Source organism: Gossypium arboreum, chromosome 5 (genome assembly GCF_025698485.1).
Source record: "Gossypium arboreum isolate Shixiya-1 chromosome 5, ASM2569848v2, whole genome shotgun sequence".
Classification (NCBI taxonomy): Eukaryota; Viridiplantae; Streptophyta; class Magnoliopsida; order Malvales; family Malvaceae; genus Gossypium; species Gossypium arboreum.
The window spans coordinates 24,359,836-24,382,605 of NC_069074.1; the positions used below are offsets into that span (position 1 = coordinate 24,359,836).

The 22,770-nt window shown below is 33.7% G+C and overlaps 4 protein-coding genes across 5 annotated transcripts; 2 read left to right on the top strand and 2 right to left on the bottom strand.

The window, feature by feature from the left end:
- The first annotated feature begins 1,518 nt into the window (after positions 1–1,518).
- Positions 1,519–2,343, top strand: LOC108450573 (oleosin H2-like). The gene has a single exon (XM_017748253.2). The coding sequence runs from the start codon at positions 1,595–1,597 to the stop codon at positions 2,168–2,170; it is 576 nt and encodes a 191-aa protein (XP_017603742.1). The 5' UTR covers positions 1,519–1,594; the 3' UTR covers positions 2,171–2,343.
- A 5,171-nt stretch (positions 2,344–7,514) lies between these two features.
- Positions 7,515–12,360, top strand: LOC108452995 (cyclin-B2-4). 2 transcript variants are annotated; one of them, XM_017750858.2, is made up of 12 exons: positions 7,515–7,746; positions 7,932–8,014; positions 8,104–8,239; positions 8,486–8,542; positions 8,638–8,683; positions 8,769–8,897; positions 8,981–9,112; positions 9,196–9,285; positions 9,370–9,591; positions 9,674–9,772; positions 9,865–10,043; positions 10,125–12,360. In XM_017750858.2, the coding sequence occupies exons 2-12, from the start codon at positions 7,960–7,962 to the stop codon at positions 10,261–10,263; spliced, it is 1,284 nt and encodes a 427-aa protein (XP_017606347.1). In that variant the 5' UTR covers positions 7,515–7,746; positions 7,932–7,959; the 3' UTR covers positions 10,264–12,360. The 2 variants fall into 2 exon arrangements, with proteins under 2 accessions (XP_017606347.1, XP_017606348.1); XM_017750859.2 differs by having other exon boundaries at positions 8,984–9,112.
- A 60-nt stretch (positions 12,361–12,420) lies between these two features.
- LOC108452996 (WD repeat-containing protein DWA2-like) lies at positions 12,421–17,142 on the bottom strand. Its single transcript, XM_017750860.2, has 13 exons — positions 16,857–17,142; positions 16,700–16,783; positions 16,446–16,578; positions 16,033–16,144; positions 15,828–15,927; positions 14,961–15,088; positions 14,574–14,643; positions 13,740–13,828; positions 13,496–13,541; positions 13,203–13,276; positions 13,041–13,114; positions 12,905–12,963; positions 12,421–12,778 (listed from the first exon to the last, which is right to left on the bottom strand). The coding sequence occupies exons 1-13, from the start codon at positions 16,899–16,901 to the stop codon at positions 12,737–12,739; spliced, it is 1,056 nt and encodes a 351-aa protein (XP_017606349.1). The 5' UTR covers positions 16,902–17,142; the 3' UTR covers positions 12,421–12,736.
- A 2,430-nt stretch (positions 17,143–19,572) lies between these two features.
- On the bottom strand, positions 19,573–21,460 carry LOC108452994 (uncharacterized). The gene is made up of 2 exons (XM_017750857.2): positions 21,032–21,460; positions 19,573–19,813 (listed from the first exon to the last, which is right to left on the bottom strand). Exons 1-2 carry the CDS (start codon positions 21,142–21,144, stop codon positions 19,606–19,608), a joined length of 321 nt encoding a protein of 106 aa, XP_017606346.1. The 5' UTR covers positions 21,145–21,460; the 3' UTR covers positions 19,573–19,605.
- Between the last annotated feature and the right edge of the window lie 1,310 nt (positions 21,461–22,770).

Genomic DNA, 22,770 nt, shown 5'->3' on the forward strand with positions numbered 1-22,770 from the left:
CCTTCCAAGCCTTTTCATCAATAGACTTGATAACACTTTCATTTGAGCCTTCTAATAAGCATATGTAGAGTCATCTAGTATGAGTGATCATGAGGTTGAGCTTCCATCTTTCATGGAGTCCATTTTTCAATAACCAAACACAAGACCACACTAGATAATTTAGGTGGTAGGGTCTAATACCAAATGAATAATGTCTAATTTTTGGATTGTTTTGCATGTTGTTGCAACAAAGAATGAAAGAATAAGGATGAATAAAGTAACAAAAATAATATAGATATGAATCCTCACTATTGAATCACAATACAAGCTTTAATTTAAGCCCAACTAATCCAGGGATTGTTGCAGCTTTATCCTCATACACTTGGTATAAATTCACTCCCCAACACTCAATTTTTCCTACTAAAAGTTGTGACACAACTCTCAAAGGATAACAAGAAGCTCACAATGATGCTCTAAAAAAATGTTAATTTAATTTGAATTGAATAGTTCTGTCTCTAAGTGTATCAAACAGATGCTCATTCCTCATTAAAACTGTAGGCGATATACCAATCTCTTAGAAACTAGGATAAGATAGACTATGTTTGAAATCCCTCAACTTTTTCGATCACCATTTTTTCAAGGATGAAAAGTAGAAACCCACGAAATTGTGCTACTTATAAAACAAGGATTATTCTAAAACAAAATTACAAAGTCAAAGTTATGGTTGTATTGTTGCAACAATAGCTTGCAGTAACATACATCATTCAATACATTGTGCTAGGGAAGTGATGCTATTCTCAGTCAAAATATGATTTTGATCTCCATATTATATTTAAATTAAGATTTAATTTAGAATAATTTTATCCTCGTTAATGATTTAAATAATTAACGCTATTAATTATTTCAACTCAAAGAGTTAATCTAAATCCTAAGTTTGAGCATTAATGACAGCAAAACCATAATTTGAGTTGCAATTGCAATGGGCTGATTGTGGGCCTCCACGGCTTCAACTAAGAAACCTTCTATTGATAGTCCAAATTAATAAACCACTTAAATTTGATGTGTACTCCAAACTCTTGTAAGCGTAACTTCATTTGAGCTAATCAAGTATATTTAAGAAATCTTAATTAATATTTAATTAATATTTAAAAATTAAAAATATATTTAACAAATATACTTAATTAATATTTAAAAATTAAAAATATATTTAAGAAATCTGCGGATCAGTTAACCCTACCACCAGTAAGTTGATTCATTTTACAGATAGTGGTGCTGCACATTGTACAATACAAGAGATTGAAAATTTTATGTTCATGCATAAATGATCTATGTATTTCAACAAAGAGTCGAGCAGTACCACTTCATCATAAAATATTATTCCTATTTATAAGAAACGACAAAGCGGCAGAAGATACTTAGGAACACGTGTTTTCATGCATACCACTTTACACTATCTATCAAACAACTGTCGTCAAACTCCACGCGTCAACCCCCTTTGTTTCCTTAAATCCACTACTCATCCGCTCATTCCCTCACCCTTCCTTTTTTATTCTATTTTCATTTCAGTGAAGGACAAGAAAAAAATTTTAAAAAAAAAAAAGAACCCTCTGCAGCCATGGCTGAGCATCACCAGCAATTGCGCCGAACTGATGACATGAAGAATTTCTTCCATGAAAATGGACCCTCAACATCAAAAGTTCTTATGGTTGCCACCCTCCTTCCTGTTGGTGGCATCCTCCTCTTGCTTGCTGGTTTGAGCCTTATTGGATCCCTCATAGGTCTTGCTATTGCCGCCCCACTTTTCCTTATTTTCAGCCCTGTTTTGGTACCTGCTGCTTTTCTCATTGCGGGTTCCATAGCCGGATTCTTGACCTCCGGAGCATTTGGGATCACTGGACTGTCATCGCTGTCGTGGATTGCTACTTATATTCGTGGAAGCAGGGGCTATATGTCTCAGGGGCTAGACCCAGTGAAGTGGCCCTTGCCGGACACGGCAGTGAGTATGGAGCAGAAGATCCAGAATAGGAGCCAAGGAGGAGGAAGGATCTCTGAGGGAGGCAGAGAACAGGAAGGTGGCAAGAGTACGACACAAGAAGGTGGCAAGAGTACGACACAAGAAGGTGGCAAGAGTAAGACACAAGAAGGTAGTAAGAATAGGACACAAGAAGGTGGAAACAAGACTGTGGGTTGAAGTTTCCTATTGTAGCAGTCGGCTGATATGCTAGAAAGTAATCTATCAATTTTGTTGCTCTGTTCTGCTTCTATGCTTATGTCCTTGTGCTGCTCTATGTGGTTGTATATTGTAACTTGTAAGCAGCTCTCTGTATTCAAATAAATTCCTGGTCATTTTCTTTTCGTTTTCAATTTCTGGGTTATAATTCAAAGAAGTAGTACTATAAACGCTGCATCTCCTGCTATTTGTCTTCCATTTTAAGCTCAATCTCCGACAAGTTTTTTTACTGCCTTCTCAACATTAATCGCTGCTAAAAAGGTCTTAGGTAGTTTAGTGATTTATTTAATCTCATATTGCTGTTATATTATTTAAATATTATTATTTATCTAAAAAAAGGCCAGTGATTTAACTAAGAAACTTTTTATTAGTTATTAGATACAGTTTTAGATAACAAATTGTAGCCACAACTTCTCTGTCTTGGAGTAGATTTAGAAAATCGTAAATATGGTAGAAAATTATAATGAGATAATTACAATTACTTGTCTCCGAGGGTGTTCACTTTTAACAAAGAAGTTACAAAGGATTCTTATGAAGGTAAGTATTATAACAAAACGAATGGATGTAAAACTCAACTATAAATATCGGATACAAGAAGAGAGCACATAAATGATAAAAAAAAAAAGCTTTTTATCAACATTGTAATACGATTCTTTAACCCTCTAGTCACTTTGTTTTTGCTATAACAGTTAAGTTATAGAGAGGGTTAGGGTGAACAATGAACATAGATGGTAGACGGTGGTTCACCGCAGGAGTCACTAAGGATGATCTTTTGAGTTAGAAGTGGTATTTGAGTAAGGTGTAGGTTATAGAGTTCAACTTGTTCTCTCCTCTATCTTGTTTCGGTGTTAAAATGAATGACGTAATTATGGAGGAAAGATGGCTCGATGCATAAAAATATACTCATCACATATATAATAAGGGTAATTACATATTATTATTTACTATTATATATAATAAAGGTAATTACATATTATTATTTATTATTATGATAAGTTTGTCCAAATTAAAAGTGATCTAATTTGGTTAAAATTTTATTGGGTTTTAATTATTAAATAAAATATGGGTCAAATATGTGTAGATACTCTACTAATTGAGTTCTAATCAAATTCTAATTAATGATAGGTTAATTAGAATTTGATTAGAATTAATATCTACTGATTATAAATATTAGAGTTATGGTTCCTAAATTACACACAAGATATTTTTTCTAATATTCCATCATTAGGAAAGAGAGAGCAAATATTTTTTGAATTTCTTGTGTGCTAATTTGGAAGGATCAAATCCCTAATATCCAGAAAGTTTTAACTTCCACATCTAATTTTATTCTTAATTTATTCTTGATGATTTGACATGAGAGATATTGATATATTAAGTTTTATTATAGATTTATTTTAATAAATCTAACATTCACTTCATAGCTAGCTTCACTTTATAGCTGCAAATGTTAGAGCAGCGAATGTGAACTAGACACTATTGGAATCGACATGAGGAGATCAAGTGAGTAGTTTAGACATATGTCATTAAATTTAGGGAGAAGATGAATTAAGAGATGCTAGAGCTTTTCTCTAATATCTTTTAGGGAATATGCATGCCCATTTTATTGACGTGGTGCTCTAGTGAGATATTAATGTTATCCTTCTAGCAAGGCCACAAAGTGAGCTTAACCAAGTTCTTCTATTGTTAGGGCATGACAACTGTCCCCATGGACGAAAGGTAAGATAAAGGGATTTGGGTTGACTTGAATCTTGGTTAAGGCTTTTAGGAGTTATGGTGAGGCCTAAAGTGATTTTAAAAGCTAATGATTGTTGTCTTCTGTCATTGTGTCTTTGTATTAATTAGTTCCAAAAACGTGCTTGCTTTTCACTGGAATTTTTCAAAAAAAAAAAAATTTCTCTTTGAGTGTTGTTTCAATTTCTCATCTAAATATTTATAAATATGGCTTTCTTAGAGTGTCACTTCTCATATTCTGTAATCTTCTTTCTTTGTTTTTCACCAAGAAATCTTTTCTTCTTATCTCTTGTTTTTGCCTTTGTCGTCTTGGCTTCGAAAATAGACAACAATTCTTTGAGATTTCAAGCGAATAATACTCCAAGTAAAGGAGAAGAACGATTATGCACCAACACTACAGCGAAGATGACAACCATGTTGCTATTGTTGTGTTTCAAATCTCTTCATTATAATATTATTTCTTAATTACATCAAGATCACAGAATGAGCTAAGTTACGATCAATGGGAAAGGCTTTTATTTCTCTTTGTATTTGTTGGAAGGGGCTTCCTCTTGCCCCTTCATTCATGGTTTGTAGAGAGGTTTCGTGATTGTACAGTGTTATATTGTTGAAAATGGCCAACCATGCTAATGTTATGTTTTTGTTAAAATGCATGCTGCTATGATGATTTTGTTGAGTGCATATAGCTTGTACGCATGCTACAGCAATTGTGTTGTTGCAACAACATTTTTTTTGTTTTAGTTGTAATGTAATTTAATTTTGGTTAAAAATGAATTTAGTTGTTGATGTTTTAATGGGTTTAGGTGATAAGGATAAGTCAGCTTATTCATGTGTACAAGCAATGTTTTAATAGTCCAATGCTAATTAGTGGAATTAGTTGAATATTTGGTGTTATATTTTGATTATAAGTGTACTGTTTTCATATTGAATGAGCAAGCATATCAGTTGTATAAAGCATATTATTTTTTTGCTGCACGTTTGTGAACAAATAAATTATGTCAAGCTTCTTGCTCTTTTGTTTTCTGTCTTGTATTTCTCTTCTTCTGCTGCTGTCAAAACCCAAATATATCTCTGACTCAAGGACTATCAGACCTTACTTGGATGCATTTTTTCTTGTTGTAAGAAGCGTTGAGGAGAACCTTCTTCAATTAGTTTTGAGAACATGTTTACCCTTACCTTTGAGGGTTCTCCTGGTGTATGTTATTTTGAGTCATAAGAAAATCTCTCAAAAGTATTGCTGAAAGATTTTTCTTCTCTCTTGAGTTGATTCTTCCTTTATTTGCAAAACGCTTGGCTCCTTCGTTAGATAAATTGTCACCGGGACTTAACACGATCGTCTGAGTTCAAAGTTCAACAAGGTATGGTACTTGAGCAACTTTTGGAGGTTTTGTTTTAATGGGTGTAGCTCCAATGGTGCAACCCCAGAAAAAGCAGCTACGCTTTTTTATATGTCGAATGATAGCATTTAGCATATTTTCAATCTGCTGCGAGGATTTCTTTGCAAAACTTGATTCAAGTACTTGAAAATAAAGATATCTCAATAAATTATCTTTAAGTTATATTATTATAAGAAGATATAGAACTCAAATAAAAATTGATTTACAATATATGAAATATGATTGTTAAAATAATGAAAACAAATGAGGATTTTGAATACAAATTCATCAAGAAATATAGGTATAGGATAGTTGGCTAAAATAGAAATATCCAACAATGAAGTTTCTAAACTAATAGTTTAAACATCTAAAGGTATAAGTTCATCAAGATACAAATGGATAGTCTTGCAAAAAACACAGTAAAGAAAATGAAGTTTTACGGTATAAACTACAACTTATAATATAAGGATTTTCAAATCTTGAAATTGATTATAAAAGGTATGATGTTTTGTTGTAGTTGATGCAATAATCTTTAAGTATTTATTAATATAGCGGTTCATGAAAATTTGACATGTGTCTAATGAATATTTAATTGGCTTTTAAAATTTCTAAAGGAATAGAATGCTAGAAGCATGTAGAATTTTTCAAAAATTGTTAAATACATTTGTATAAATATTTATATGATTTACACATATATATGATAAAGTTGACTAAGTGAATAACAGTTGAAAAAGTCTAACATGCCCGTATATATTTTTATAAAAGAATCGTGATTAGAATTTATTTTAATAATTATTATTGAGACTCCTCAATAGATTATAAAATAATAAGTTATTTAAAGAAAATATTTGAGATAAATAATTTTAGAAAAATAAAATTTTATCTAAACTAGTGGATCTAGCACTTAATGTATGAAATCTTCATATATGAATTGACATATACAAAAAAGATCTAAAAGAATTTAATATGAATAAGACATGTCTATTAAATACTCGGTAATTATAAAATTACTAGATATAAATATTATTGTTAAAAGAATGATTAAAAATATTTTGATCCATTAGTGCCATATCTTAACTAGTTTAAAAATACCATATCATAGTGTTATAAAAGTATTGATGCGTTAACAGTAAAAAAATTATTGTATACAATTCTATTATCTTATTTGATAAGAATATCTTCTCATTTGAATATCAATTTTATTATAGGTTTCTTTTGATGCAATATTTAAAATTATTTATAATATATTTTCAACTTTTAAATAAGAAGTTAATGTGCTTCAATGCACTTAAACTTAAGTCTTCCTACATTAATAACAATATCAATCCTAATCGAGTTAAGATTCAATCGCTTTTTTATCAAACTTTAAATATTTGCGTTATTGCAACTATTATAATATTTATGATGTATTAAATCAAATTTTTATTATGTTATTGCACAAATTAGCCAAAGAAGGTATAATTATTTATTCACAAACAAAAGGGATAAAAAAACATCAAATATTGGTGGTGATACCAAAAACAAAAGATAGTACCACTATTGGTATTAGTATTAGATTAAGAAAGGAGAAACAAGAGTCAGTGAACTTACTGACAAACCTACCTGCTAATTAAGTTTAAACCCTAACAAACAAGGATTGATTAATGAAAAGACAAGTTATTAAAAAAATCATCAGTCGGCAGACAAATGGTCAACGTGGCAGAATATTATTACTTGCTAAATCAGATCAAAGACGTTGTTTCTATATTCTTTGTCTTTTTTATTTTTAGAATTTTTCATATTATAAAGTTTAGGTCCGATTATTACTATGATTAAAGTTTTATTAGAATTTGTTGGTATAATATTTTAAATTAAAAAATGTTAACTCTGTAATTTTATTATAAAAAACGGAATTGAATTAATAAAATAATTTTGAAAGAGTTAATAATTAGATTTTTATTTTAAATATAAAAATAGAGAATTAAATTTTTGAAATAAAAAAAACTAAATTTTAAATATACAAAAGTACAAGGAGGTAAAGCATATTATAACCTAAATATACAAAAGGAAGTTTTTTATATATAGAATAAAAGAAAGAATAACGGTATAGTCATATTGGAAAGAAGCCAGAAGGGGAAAATTTGAAAGCACATGATAAGGTTACCGTTGAGGATGAAAGTCCATCTAGAAATCGAACGGCTGAAATATGCTAGCCGTTAGTTTTAAAAATAAAAATGTGCCGACAATACATATATCATCCGCTCATTGCGTCTCCTTTTCTCTGAGTCAAAAGCCTCACCTGCCCGATCAAGAAGTGCAAGACATACCTTCCATTGCTTCGCTGCTGCTCAGCCTCTCATGTTATTCTTTTGACTAACCTCTTTCTCCTTCTCCCACTTCGAACGACGTTTTGCACCATCGTCCGGCTAGTCGGAAACTCTTTTCACAAAGGTTCTTGAAAATTTCTCCTTCTCTTTTTTAATCTTCTTTCTTTATTTCTTTCAGTTTTAAATATTTCGACAAAAAAAAAAGAAAAGAGAAAGGGATTAATTTTATTTTGTATTAAAGGGGTGTCTTGATTATCTTTTTCTATAGTTTGGGGATATCTATCTTAAGAGGATTCTTATTGTTTGCAGTTGTTGTTGTTTGTACATACCGGAAATAATGGCTGGATCGGACGAAAACAATCCTGGAGTCATCGGAGCCTCCCGAAATCAAGGTGATTAACTCAACCCCATTTTATGTACCCTTTCTTTTAATGTTTAAGTAGAACTTCTAAATTAAAGTAAAATTTTGATAAAAAAAAAGGGGGCTTACATGCTGGCGAAAGAGGGAAGCTCGTGGCAGCGACTGGGCAGAATCGAAGAGTATTGAGCACTATTAACCGGAACCTAATTGAAGGCCCACCTTTCCCTTGTGCAGTCAGTAAGAGACCTTTATCCGAGTGAGTACTTCATTAAAATTCTCTCTCTGTTTTACTGCTGAGAACTGATAAAAAGTAGATCCTTTTGAATTAATTATGTAATATGGGGAAGGGGTGTTTTGTCTTGGTATTTCAATGATCCAAAACAAGACCTTTTTTTTTTTTTCACTTTTAAAACATAAATTTTTTCTATTGCTCTATTTCTCTCAGCAGCATGAAATTGAAGTTTTGATAATCACTGTCCAACGATTTTTTTAATCTTGTCAGAAGAAATGCAGTCTGTGATAAGATCCCACCCATACCTCAGCATAGACCTATTACTAGGTTAGCACCTCCTTTTAGTTTAATGATGTCTCTTTTGATTGCCAAAACAATATCATCTTCTTGATCCTTTCTGTTTATGATTCCTTTTAATTCAGGAAGTTCGCTGCCCAGATGGCTAACAAGCAGCAAATGGAACCTGAGGTACCATTTTTTCACAATAAAAAAATTTTGGTATCATCCTCGATTATTCTGTCACGTTATATAAGTGGTTAATTACTCTTAACAGGAAATTAAGAAACCAATCCAGTCAGTGCCAGATTCAAATGAACATTGCAGCATCATAGATGTGGATAACTCGGATGTGCCAATGTTTGTGCAACACACAGAAGCTATGATGGAGGAGATTGAGCGGATGGTAGGGAAACAAACCTCCTTTACTTTTCTTTTCTTTTTTTTTATAGTTGAGAGAATAACATTGATTCTATGTGTCCTCTGCAGCAGGAGGTTGAAATGGAAGACGTGGATGATGATGATGATCCTCTTGTGGACATTGACAATTGTGATAAAACGAATCCGCTTGCAGTTGTTGAGTATATTGATGATTTATACCAATTCTACAAGAAAGCAGAGGTGATTCACGTGTGTGATTGCAACTTAAAAAGAAGTATTTTTATTGGGGTTGATTCACTCAACTTGTTTTTTAATTTTTGCAGTGTACTGGTTGTGTTCCTCCAAATTATATGGAACAGCAATATGATATTAATCAAAGGATGAGAGGTATCCTCATTGACTGGCTGATAGAGGTAACATACAGATGATTAGCTAATTTCCTTACATCCTTGTTATAGATGAATAACCCATCATTAATGAGAATAATGGGATGCCAGGTTCACTACAAGTTTGAGCTGATGGAGGAGACCTTGTATCTCACGATCAATCTAATTGATAGGTTTTTAGCAGTTAAGCAAATAGCAAGGAAGAAACTTCAGCTGGTTGGAGTAACAGCCATGCTTCTAGCCTGCAAATATGAAGAAGTTTCTGTTCCTGTTATTGAGGATCTGGTTCTCATTTCTGACAAGGCTTACAGTAGGCAAGAAGTGCTTGATATGGTTTGTAATTTAAACCCTTTTTTTGCCTCATTTAATGATTTGATGGCTCAATAGGAAATAGAAATGACATAATGATTTGTAGGAGAAACTGATGATCAACACCTTACAATTCAATCTATCGGTTCCTACGCCGTATGTGTTTATGAGGAGATTTCTCAAAGCTGCTCAGTCAAACAAGAAGGTACGGTGACAAGGAACTTTGACATTTTTGCATCTATTATGCAAGTATCCAACAATGTTTGAATCTGAGATGGGTTTGTTGAAACCTTGCAGCTTGAGCTTCTGTCATTTTTCATGATCGAGCTTTGCCTAGTTGAATATGAAATGCTTAAGTTCCCACCTTCTCTGTTAGCTGCTGCTGCTATTTTCACTGCTCAGTGTAGTCTTAGTGGGTGTAAATATTGGAGCAAGACCAGCGAGTGGTATACTACCTACTCGGAGGAGCAGCTTATGTAAGTCTCTTTGGGTTCTTTGTCTGTCTCTTTGTTGTTGTATTTGCAGATGAAACTAAGTGTAGCAAATTTCATCTGTAGGGAATGCTCAAGAATGATGATTAGGTTTCACCAGAAAGCAGGGACAGGGAAACTTACAGGCGTACAAAGGAAGTACAGTACATCTAAGTACGGTTATGCTGCAAAAACAGAGGCGCCAACTTTTCTATTGGAGGCTTAAAGTTTCTAGCACAGCTTGCTGCTTAGCATTGCCATCCATTGATAAAAATCCAGCCTAACTAGGAATTGTGCCCCCTTCTGCAACTTAAGTTGCCCCCTCCCTTTGAGTTTATAAATATTTCATTTCTTTTGAAAATATTGTAAAAGTGATTACATGGTTTGATATTTCATTTCTTTGGTCCCAACTTCATTCTTTTACGTGTCAATGCCACCATCCATCATCACTAACGCCAGATTTTAACTTCTGCAAATTCCTTCAAATATTTTATGTTGTAAGCGAAAGTTGTTACCATCGGTGCCCATTTAAGATTATCCTTGGAACGAACGTGGTGTTAGGATTGACAGCGAGCCAAAAGCTTTAGACTTGTTGTAAAGCTGGAAAAAAAAAAAGTCGCAGATATCCGTTGCTGAAGCAATAAGAGGAACAAAGGAGAAATTAAAAAGTAAATGAAAAGTTGTCATTGCTGGGGTACATAAAGTGATTCTCAGCTTATGCGGTAGAGAAATGCAGTGTGGTATGACACTGATCAATTGGAGTATTTAGAGAGTAAATAGGGTTCGAGAGGTGAAAAGATTGTGAAGAGAATTCCTGATTTCATTTCATAATTCTACTTGTCCTTACAAGGAAATTGCTGTCGTACCAGGACGGTTATTTTTATACAGCTGGCATAACAGAAAATAAAATAGCTAATAGCTGAGTCATCAATAACTCTGGACCATCTCTTTTTGTTGGACTGTGCCCATCAATAGATCTGCTCCCAATAGGCCCATATCTCAGTGTTGCGTGATCTATCAATTGAAGGCCCTCTTTCTTCATTTCTATCAAATCCCTAATTCCCTTTTGACTCGATCGATTAGGATTTTTTCCTCCACTTCCCTTCCACCTTTCTTCGTCTGTCTGATTACTTTCCAATTTCGTCACATGCAGCACAAAATTTATTAAAAGGATAAGCATGTCAAAGATTTGAATAAAGTATTTTGATGTGCGTACCAGAAGCTGGCGTTCATTGTGGCTTTCTGCATTAAGATTTGACAAGGAACCAAACTAGGGAAAAAAAAAACTCATCAGAAAATGAGTGAGTATTGTGGATTCATATTTATGTATAAAAGGAAGAGAGAGTTGGGCTCATGTCCTCTTCAATTTGAACAATTTTTGTGATTCTTAGTTTGGTTGTGATTGGAATCCACTCCCCAGCAACCAACATTGAAGGCTATGCTTAAATTCATTCACAGTGGGGAACGAGGACTTTGGTACCTTGTTAATTGTTGCTCCAGTTCCTTCCGTTGTCTGACAAAAACATGGAATCTCTCTTCTTCGTCAGGACTGCTGCAAAATGCTTTTAGAATGCCTCAACAGCTACCTTACTAATTTATATGCTATGAAATAATTTGATTTGGGTATTTCGCTGGAGCCATGCATATATCTTTGGTTATGGGTTTTTTTTTTTTCTCTTTTTTGTATCAAATAAAAATAATAGAACCGGCCAAGTAAGCTGCGGTTTCTTTGAGTTTGGTAAAAACAAGAAGAGACCCCTTTTTATAATAGCCGATTATAAAAACAAGATGTGTACATATTACATGCACTGCAGGGATGGAGTTCCTCCAAGAGGAAGATGGTAATACAACATGAGTTTTTATCCATTATGCACAAGTTCAATGGACAGGAAGTAGCCAACATTGCAGATATGTTAGTTTCCCTGCAAGTGAGCACAATAAGGCGGTTGTATTGTGTAGCTAACTACTGAACTTTGCTGCAGGACCCTGTCCCTCCAATTCTTCAAGTGAATTCATCAATCCCATCATGTAAACTCGTCCAAAAAACTTGTGAAAGGAATTCTGGAATGCACTTTGACTACTGCACAACTTTTAGGAATATTATTCTGGTGGTAAGTTTTTTGTAAGGGTTGCGTTTGCTTATTAAATTTTGTCAGTGGGAAGCAGTGAATGAGATAGTGATAAATGTGCAAAGAATCTGTAAGCCGAGTCAATATGCATAATGGGTTGTAATTGGACCAAATGCACTGCTTCTGCTTCCTCGAACACTAGGGGTGACTTCAACTGATAATGTATTTTTTTATGAGTTTTGACTTGAGGAGAATCCACTCTTCTATATCGTTTACTTCATTTTCTGTTGGCTTTTAACTTTAGAGTTCCACAATTATTAAACTTTTGTCATGTATTATTAACACAAACATAACTAAACAACAAAAGCATGATTCAGTATTCACGGAAAATAACAGATGTCAGATGATCCTGATTATAAGAAGCAGATATACTATCTCGACAGGAAAAAAAAAACAAAAGAATACAGTGGCCGGGCTGGCAGGCCAGCACAAGTCATAAAAACTTAATTTGAGTGCTAATGCTACCCCTCTTCATTTCAAGTCACTTCGAGCACTGCTGTTGCTACTTGGAAACTTTCCACAAAAAATTGCCGTAGAAGCCCATAGGGACAACAAATAACACCTTCAATTTCATTTTCTTGAAAGGAATGGCTTAACTGATTCTACCACCACCTGGATTAAATAAAAAGCCATCACAAATGAAATTGATTTTACAACACAACTGTTACTCTTGTATTAATGGTTTAGGGCTATATATCTATGTTTCTTCTGGCTTCCTGAGTTGCAGAAAGTTCTTACCCTGCCATCATACGATAGAGAAGCAAATATCCAAGGCTCACGAGAACTCCAAGCAAGGCCTGACAATATGGTTGTTAGATTTATATCATCTTTTAGAAGCATGGCATAAAACACAGGTGGAAGTTAGGACAGCTACCATATACACTGTCTTCATAATCACTGTAGGAATTAAGCAATGGGTCGGCCTGTTGATTGAGTGGTTCAGTTATGCTGTTAAAAGATAAATAAAGTATCAGAGTCAATCAACCAATAAAACATTAAGTCGTGCAAAGCTTCAGAGAGGGGCTAACAAAACAACCTTTCAGATGTTGCTTTATCTTCTGCAGATATAGGAGCCTGCCACAAGTTAACAGTTGAGTCTGTGCCAGCACTCTGCAGAAGGGAAATTCTTGTCAAGAATTTCCAAAATATACCATAAACAACAATTTGCAGTTTCTATTAGAGTGTATCTACGGATATGCCTAGTTGATTCAAATGAATATTTGTAACCAGTTTAGTCCAACTGAGACCCTAATGCCCATACCTAAAAACTAATCTAGTTAAGATGAATGCTCAGAGAGAGAGAGAGAGGGAAAGGGAGAGAGAGAGAACCAGAATTAGCCCATCATACTCAGGGTTACAAGTGACAGCCCATGTCCTGCCAACATTATCAAACAGGTCACAATCAGTGAACTAGAAGTACCTGAACTTAACCCATTTCTTTCTAGTGGGAATCAAACAACTCAAAGCATACTCAAATGAAATTAGCTATAAATCAATTAAGTAGGAAATAAAAAGAGTAAAATTCCTTAAACATAAATAAAAAAGACCCACAAAAGAGGAGCAAGTCAATTACCAGTGTGTATGTCCAGGAAGCTCTTTGACAGGACTTTTGGGCTTTCTAAGATCCCATATGTGTATCCCAGATTCATCTTCTGCAGTGACCTGTGATAAAAGAGACAATAACAACTTCGAAGTAGTAACCAGAAGAAATACCATCTCACATAAATAGGTGCATTCACAAATCACAGTCACCATTTCTATATTATTCACCATTCTTTTACTGATCTCAACAGCTATCATTTATAAGTGAGTGTCTCTTATGATGGATAAATGCAAAGGATCAACTTCATTCCATCAAATCCCCACATGCCAGTAAAAAAATAATAGCGTGATCCAAAATTGCTAAATATCCTTCTAGAAAATGGAATGAACATCTGAATAGTCGATATGTAGTTTCATCTATGTAAATCATTCAGGTGCAAATTCGAAGTGGTGTAGGTGCATTGTGCATGGCAGATTTTTGACAGGGAAGTTCCGTGCTTGGCCATGGCTTTGACCAAGTTCAAAGTATAGCTTAATTGGCCAGTAAATCCTTGCAATTTCTCAACCTTAACACATCATATTGACAATCATAATTTATATTACCAGTGTATACATATATTATCTAGGTATAACAGGTGAAAGTTCTAGAATTCACATGGAAGTTTTGTTTGATAGAAAATAGCATTTTAAAATGCCAACTCATCCCCCAAACCCCCCAAAATACACACACAACAAAAGAAAAGGTATTCTAAAAATCAAGGTTGCAATAGAAATAACAAAAATGACAATAGAAAAGCAATAACGCAATGGCCAGTAAATTTTTATGATGATGTTAAATGGTAAAATATTCAAGTTATATCCTTACAAGTATATGACTTTTCTTCATATCATAGTTAGCATTGCGGATGTGGGCACGCTCAATTGCATTTGTCTTCCTGTGAATACATAAAATTGTTGTCAAGTACAGCATAACTCTAAGCGCAATCAATAGCTTAAGCATTTTAAGAAAAACGATCTGCAAAGAAACCAAATAGTTAAAGGTACAAGCAACGACATTAGTCCTCCCTTTACCCTCATTTCTTCAGTTAGTGAAAGGCAGGTGATGAAATAGTAAATATTTGAATTATGGTCCATGAATTTTAGAAGGACTCAATTCACAAGGGAAATGGAACACCAAATTAAATGACCAACAGCATAATAATTAGACAGTTTTGAACTAATCAGGAAACTAAGATATGCAGAGACAACATACTTCATTGTACGTAGATCCCAAAACTGGACTGATGATTCACAAGTTGTCGCAACAGCATTCATGTCATGTGGATCCCATGCACCACCAGATAAGTAATGAAGCATACCAGATGACTCTTTAGATTGCACCTAGATTTCCACAATAAGATCTGAATAAGCATCACAAAGAGACTCAAAAATTATACTATGTTGTAGCAATCAATGTTACATGGACTCTGGTTTGGATATCTGACACAGATTAATCTAAGGGACAGATATACCGTTTGCTAAAATAATCATCTGCCACCTTCAACCACTGTCGTATTTTCACCAAATTTCACACACAAATACTGCTTTGCCTCCTATTTCCATTTTGCCACTTGCTCTTCCTCAGTTCCTTCTCACCACTTTGAAACCCCAAAACATCCCCGCCACCAAGAACACCCTCTGCAATGTTGTTGGCTGATGTGTTGAAATACACAGCAAGGAGTCCAACACATTTTTGTGTTGGTACCCATGGCATGTCAATACAGACATGGCACCCTAAAGTGCTGAGCCCATGTAACATAGATAGGCATTTAGATACTTTTGTTTTTAATAACAGCCACTGATGTGTGGTCAATGTCTTTGCCAGTTAGATAAATGCAAAGTTTCCAATTGTCAAAATATTTATTATCAGACACTATGAAGCGATATTAAATATATTGAGATTCTAAAAGATATGTGAGAAAATAATGCTACCAATTACAAATTTATGTCAGTTGTGTCTTTGAGGAAGGTATTATATTAACTATGTACTAATTTCACAAATGTAAAACCAACAGGTTGAGCATTCACATGCTAGTACAAATACCATGGATGTTAAGAAGAAATACATGCAGAATCTAACCTGGGCAGCCTTTTTTGAACAATCTAAAGTCCACAAGAAAAGATTTTCATCATCAATGCTGAGCAACTTATCATGTCTTCCAGATGGCCACCAGAGAACACTGTTAATAAGTAGGCCAAAGTAAATTTCATAAAAATGGCCAGAAGGAAATACAAAGAATATACAGTTTTAATAACTTAGGGGAAGTTTTGAAGCAGGAACTTACCAATTAATCTTAGCAACATGTGCATCAAGGGAGGCAATTCGTTCCAACTGTGGTGAATTTAACTGCCCATACAATTCAGGTATCTGCCATATTGCAGCCCCATAAGATTCACCTTCAACAACAAAAAAAAAAAAAAACTATCAAGCCAGTCTCCCATCTTTAAGCCACAAAACTTTTGTTGCTGTTTCTAATTAACAATTTACTGCAACAGCTAATTCAACTGATAGTAAAACTAATACATACAGAAAAGAACAATCAAGGTTCCTGAAATGGACTAAATAGGGGGATCTATTTGTTCTTCTATCTCTTAGCCTTAAAGTCACAAAAACCAATGAACTAATACTGGAGGCAGATAATATCAAGTGCACCAAAATATGGAAGAAATAGACGTAAATCAAGGTCAAAGAAGCTACCGGTTGAAAAAACGGTGGAGAAAATCCGTTGATCGAAGGGACAGGAAGCTAGGTCCCAGATCTCGTTAGGGTGAGAAAACAAGCCCTCACAAATGAGCTCGGTTCCACCAGAAGATAGCCGAATCAGATGCACCTGGGCAGATTTCAGTTGAATTAGCTAATATGACATTTAGAAAGTAAAAAAATAAAAAATAAAAACACCGTGATCATGAAATTTAAACCAGATCAAAATTAATTCAGAAGCAAAACCAAACCTCATTTTCTTCCCTGAGACTGAGGGTTCCCGTAATGAAGCTGGTATGATCCGTGTCTGCTTTGACATCCGAAATGCATCTTGCCTGCCAGCTTAAAATTATGTAAGGCTCTTAAACCTCGAGATAACATAGTAGAATTGAGAATTTGAGGGTGAACCTGATACTTGAGGCCGTAGCCGATGCCAGAAGATCCTCCTTGCATCGTTGCACCACCAGGAACCCCCGGATTCAACGAGCAACCGCTGCTTTTCAAGTGCTTCGGTTCAACTCCTCAATTTCTTGCTAAAACGCACGCGTTTTGCCTCGGCTGGGTCAATTGGACATAGATGCGCTACTGCGTGGAGAATGGGTTATTTGTTTGACAGTCCAATTCGAGCCCAATAGTCTTCAAAAGGTTATTGCAGAGAGTTAGGCCTGTAGAACGGACTGAGTTATTCACCTATAGTTTTTTTCATTACATGCATTTCAATTTATAGGACTTACGGAAAAAACTAAAAAATCGAAAATTAACATAAACCGAACTGTTTTGATGGTTTACGAAATGTTAATTTAAAAACTCCAAAATCAAATTAAAATTTATTTTTATTTAATTTATTTTTAATTTTTATTGTATAAAAATAAATATATATTTAAAATAGTAAAACTAATATGAAATTTTTAGATTATTTTTCTTTTTAATATTTATGAAATATGCTTGAAATGTTGATAAATAATTTTCAAAAATCATAAAATAAACTCATTTTTAAAATAAATCTAAAAGTTCAAAACCAAAAATTATGATAGAAAAATTGAAAACTAAACCAAATTATTATGATGAATTCAAAAATTCGACTAGATCCATATCACCCCCTTAAAATAATCACCCACTTTAAAAACCACTTTACTCTCCTTTTAGAATATAATTATTTTTAAAAATATTTACGTTAATTTAATTTATATTTTCTAAAACATATATCTAAATTTATTATTAAAAAATTTCACCAACAAAGTTTATATTTTCAAAATATCATTAGTACTTAATTTTGCATTAATTAATCAGCGTCATGAATTAATGGTTATGAGTTATTATTTATTTATTTATTTACTCTTTTATGTACAAGGTTTATTGGATATTCCTAGAATTCGGAGTGGAGGTTACTTTGTTTTACTTCAGGGTTTTTCTTCTGATCTTGTTTAATACGATTGTCACTTTAATTTTTTTTTCTGTTTATGTATTATGTTCTTTTGAAATTCATTTTGTTATTTTTAAATTCTTTTTCAATGAAATTGCATGAGTACTTCATTTTCAAAATTTGAAAAGCTATTATGTATGCGGGGCAAATCTAGAATTTCCTTTTAGCAGATCAAAATTTAATTATAACCTTTTATAGATCAAATTATAAGTTTACTATATATTAATTTATAATTTCATCCTTTTAAAGGGACTAAACAGAAATTATTTCATTTTTAGGAGCTAAAATGTAATTTTACTATATATTAATTTATAATTTCTTTATTTATAAGAGGACTGAATTGAATTTCTTTTTTTCATTTTAGAGGGTCAAAGTACAATTTCACTATGTATTAATTTATAATTTCTCTATTTATAAAAAGATTAAATTGAAAATTTTTCATTTTGGGGACAAAGTCACCCACCTGCCCCCTTCAGATTCGGCTGTGTATCATGTATGTGTACGTGTACATCCGCATATTTGTGGGTGTATACGTAAATGATGAATGCTTTTATGTTTGTGAATACCAAAAGCTTCTAACGTCATATGCGTGAATACATTATTGTTAACAGCTTAACTTAAGCCATTATTATTGTTTAACTTTTCGGCTTGAACTCCATTATTGTTAAGAGGGGTCTATTATAGGTTTCTTGGTCAAATTTATGAATAGTCACAGTACTTCACTCAAGTTGTGGAATAATCCCTGTACTTTGCTCCCAGTTGTGGCACTACCCTTCTTGCCAAGCTTGGAAGCAATCACCATGGCATATCCCAGTCAAATTTAGGTGAGAGTCAATAAGTCCCACAAATTTAGTCCACATTGGTGCCTCAAACGAGGATAGGAGCTTTAGGAATCGTCTCCGTGCTTGGTGACTACTGAAGCAATATGGAGCATAATCACCAAGGGAACAGTCACTTCTTTAAACCTCATACAGCAATGGCTGCATGATCATAGTAGAACTTGCTTTTCAAAACTTACCTTGAATATCGCCGCGCCAGTGAGTCAAAGAAGCAACAATGTCAAACCTGTGCCACTTCTTTGAATGTATCTTACAGTCCCTGTGCACTGGCTCGAGTATCCTATCATTCGTAGGCCTGAAACCTTGATCCCATGATTATATCTTCAATTAACTTTCTGAAAATCTGTGGATACTAAACTACATACCCCTTGAATAGACAGATCCACTCAAACAAGAATTCAAATCGCCTTCAGAAACCGTAAATCGTGCATATTAGAGTTCTGTTACAAATCAACTGTATGGATACACCAACATGCAAAAATGTTCCAATGACTCAGCACCGAGTTCTTTCCTCTGACGTCTTTTAAACTACAACCAAAACTAAGTAAATTACAAACTAAAGCAAATATTATTCACTGCATTCCCACCTGGACTACGATTCCAGTATTGTTACTCAGAGTCATGCATGCATCTCAAAGGTACTAAGGAAGACACCATACCTTAAAACTCATAGTTCAATTAGAACATCCCAACTTTCCATCTCAAATAACTAGACTCGCCATGGTTCACTGACATTTGAGGTGAACATACCAAATCATACTCCTTTGCTTGCTTCAAGTGCAATTACATATTTCAGTAGACCAAACTGAGCATGGGCCAGATGCAATGATCGAGAATTTTCAAAATTACACAACAAGCTGTCTCCTTTTAAACAAATTCATTATCATTTTGTGTTTTACATAGATAATGGAAGCAGCATCCTTCTTTTCTTTTTCCCAGCCACGCTCACTTGCTTTGTGATTTTCATGCACAGAAGCAATAACAATGTGATGCATACTAGAATAAAAGCAAGTTGCATATGCCTAAAATATAAAGAAACGGCTGAAAAAACCAGAAAAGCTAATATAACGAGTTCCCATATAACAAAGGCCACAACATCCACTCTGCACCCAGAAAACAGTAAATAAAACACAACTATTAGAATTTATCTTGTACTGAGATAGAGACGAACAAAAAACACAACAATGGCCAAAACGAATGGGGAAAGTTGCAATCTCCCTCCCCATCGAATTTATGAATCTAAATCGTAACTCTAAAATCATGTCAAAACTGGTTGGAATTAGGATAAAAGTACAAACATATCAAGGCAATGAATATTTTCCATGCACAAGTAAAACAAAAACCTCAAATGTAAAGGCCAATAGATATTGTTTTCAACTTTTGGCACAAAGACTCCTAGCGTAATCCCCTATAATTTGAGCAAATTGAGACAGTTCTATAATTTGCCAGCAGATTGGCAATTATTCTGCTCTTATAAATACTTCATAGAGGCTCAGAAAAACTAGAGATACACATGATAAACAATCATAAAAGCCGATTGAGTGGCAAGATCTATCTAAGCACATCCATATACTCCTACCATCATACGGTTGGTTTACAAAACCAAGCATCCAATTCGGTCATTTGAAATATAAATTACAGAAGTACGAGTAGAAAAACAAAGGTTAGCAAGACAAAAGCAGTATAACAGTATTAAAGTTGAATTTAAACAGTCGTTACAGAATTAACCAAAGCCAATAAACATCTCCTTCTTAAGCAAGGAAATGCCTCTAATTCTATCCCTCCATTCCAGTAGCATGCTTCTTTCAGCCACCTAAATATCAGTTTCTGATGAAAATTAAAATGAATCAACAATTTTTTTTTCTTTCCTTTCAAAGTTTCGGATCCACATCATAAGGAATCAACAGCACTTTATAAGAAAATCCAGTCAATTTATCTTTGTTTGGCCACCTGAAGTTTTTATCTATAGTCAAACGGATAATTTAACGACGACGACTACTATTACTATTACGAGTCTTTGAAGGTATTTTTTCCACCAATTCTTAGTATGTGAATTGATTGAGAAAATGAAACGAAAGATACATTTCAAAATTAAAATATTCATAATCTCCACATCTGAATTTTTAACCAAATTATCCTATAAAAGCCTATCCTATCTAAGTAAGCTCAAGTGAAAAAAAATATATATCACGGAAAGCACTTACAGACAAAGATGTCGAATCAAAACCAGGGAAAAAAACAAAGATTTCCTACCGTATATTCAAAACATGAAGAGAAAAATATAACGAAAAAAAAAAAGCAAACAAAGGAATTAGGATTACCTAGAAGTTGTGAGATTAGAGGTTGATGCGAAAAACGAAACAGAGGCCCAATCGTGCTTAGATCGAAGCTGATACTCTCTTAATTGATCTGCTAAATTGGATCGCGTTATCATGGCTTCCCTTTTCCTATCCCTGCCTTTCGATTTAAAGCTTTGTTTGGCTTTGGAACTCTAGAGATGGTGAACGATTGAGAATTCGCAGAGCAAGGTGCGAATTGAAGCTAGAAGAAAGGCAAGGGATAGCATCGGGGTTGGATGGGCCTTGGTTCGTTACGTTGCGTGCACCTCCTAATTTACTATCTTGTTTTTCCTTCCCGCCCCGGCTGGAAAAAATAATAAATAATGTAATGAGAAAACAACCCCGGTACTCGGGAGCCGCCGTTTTTGACGGGTTTTTCATCTAACTGCCATCCACAAGACCCAGTCGGGCTTATATGTGATGAATGGGCGTTCAGTATATTTTGTCTTAGCCACGTATGATTAAATTTCATGTAATGATAAATTAGTTATTCAACTTTCAATCCATTTATTAAACTGAATTTTGAAAAATATCTGTTCCAAATAATAGTTTTCACGTCTTCACAAGGAGTGAAATAAAATAAACCTACCACACATTTTCGATTATATCAGTTGATATAAATTTTAAAAAATAACGATTAATGACATTCAGTGTGCCAACTATATTCAATGAAGTACATTATCGCAACCCACCATGAAAAACCAGATAATTGTCCGGAAGCTATCTTGTACTCGTCAAGAAGATGATAGAAAAAAGGATGGAGAGATAAATGAAAGCTTGCTTCTATATAGAAAAAAGGATGGAGGGGTAAATGAAAGCTTGCTTCTATCACGTGTAGTGGAAGTAAAAAGCTACTATTGTTGGTGTCACTCAAACAATTTGACCCTTCAGGAATTGAGAAATCATAAGTGAAGTTCGATATTTGAATTTCCTGAACAGTTAATGCTCTATTCATTTCTTCCACCTTCGTGGTGCAAATGTAAGCCTTAGCTTCCACTGGACTCCTCGCTTCACGATGTCGCAAAGGGATGTTCTAGGCAACACAGTCGCTCCCTCTAGTCCTAGCCATGGGGTGCTAACAAAAGCTAAAAAGAAAATTTGAAAGAACAGTGGAAATTTTAAGAAGATTACCTCTGAAATCGCTTTTCTCGACAATTGTTTTTTTCTCAGTCTCAGATTCAAATAATGAGATTTTTAGGGCTTTGGTAACTTTCTTTTAAAAGTTTAACAGCCTGATTTCAATTCTGTCGGAAACAGTAGTTTCGAAACCACAAATCTGACAAGTAAGTCCGTATTAATTATTATTTAATTTGTATGAGTCAATTATAATTTGATATTGAATTCTGATTTGGTGAATTTTAGTTAACTAAATAAATAGTTAGGTATAAATGGTTGTTTCGAAATTAAATTGGTTTCGAAATATGAAATATCGAGATCATTTATGAAAACCGAGCTTGTAAATATTTTTATTAAATAATTAAGGAGCTATTATATTAGCACGTGAAAGTTCGATTCAGATATTTTATTGTTGAATTAGTTAATTAATTAAAAGACTAATTTGTAAAAGATGTAAAAATTAGTTATTATTGAATTTTATTGATTAAATTACTTAATTAGTAAATGAGGAAGGATTTATATAGAAAATAAACCATTGATATTTTAGTGCACGAATAGTGGGTTTATTTTAAACATTTTCTTTATATAAATTTTGTTTTTAAGTT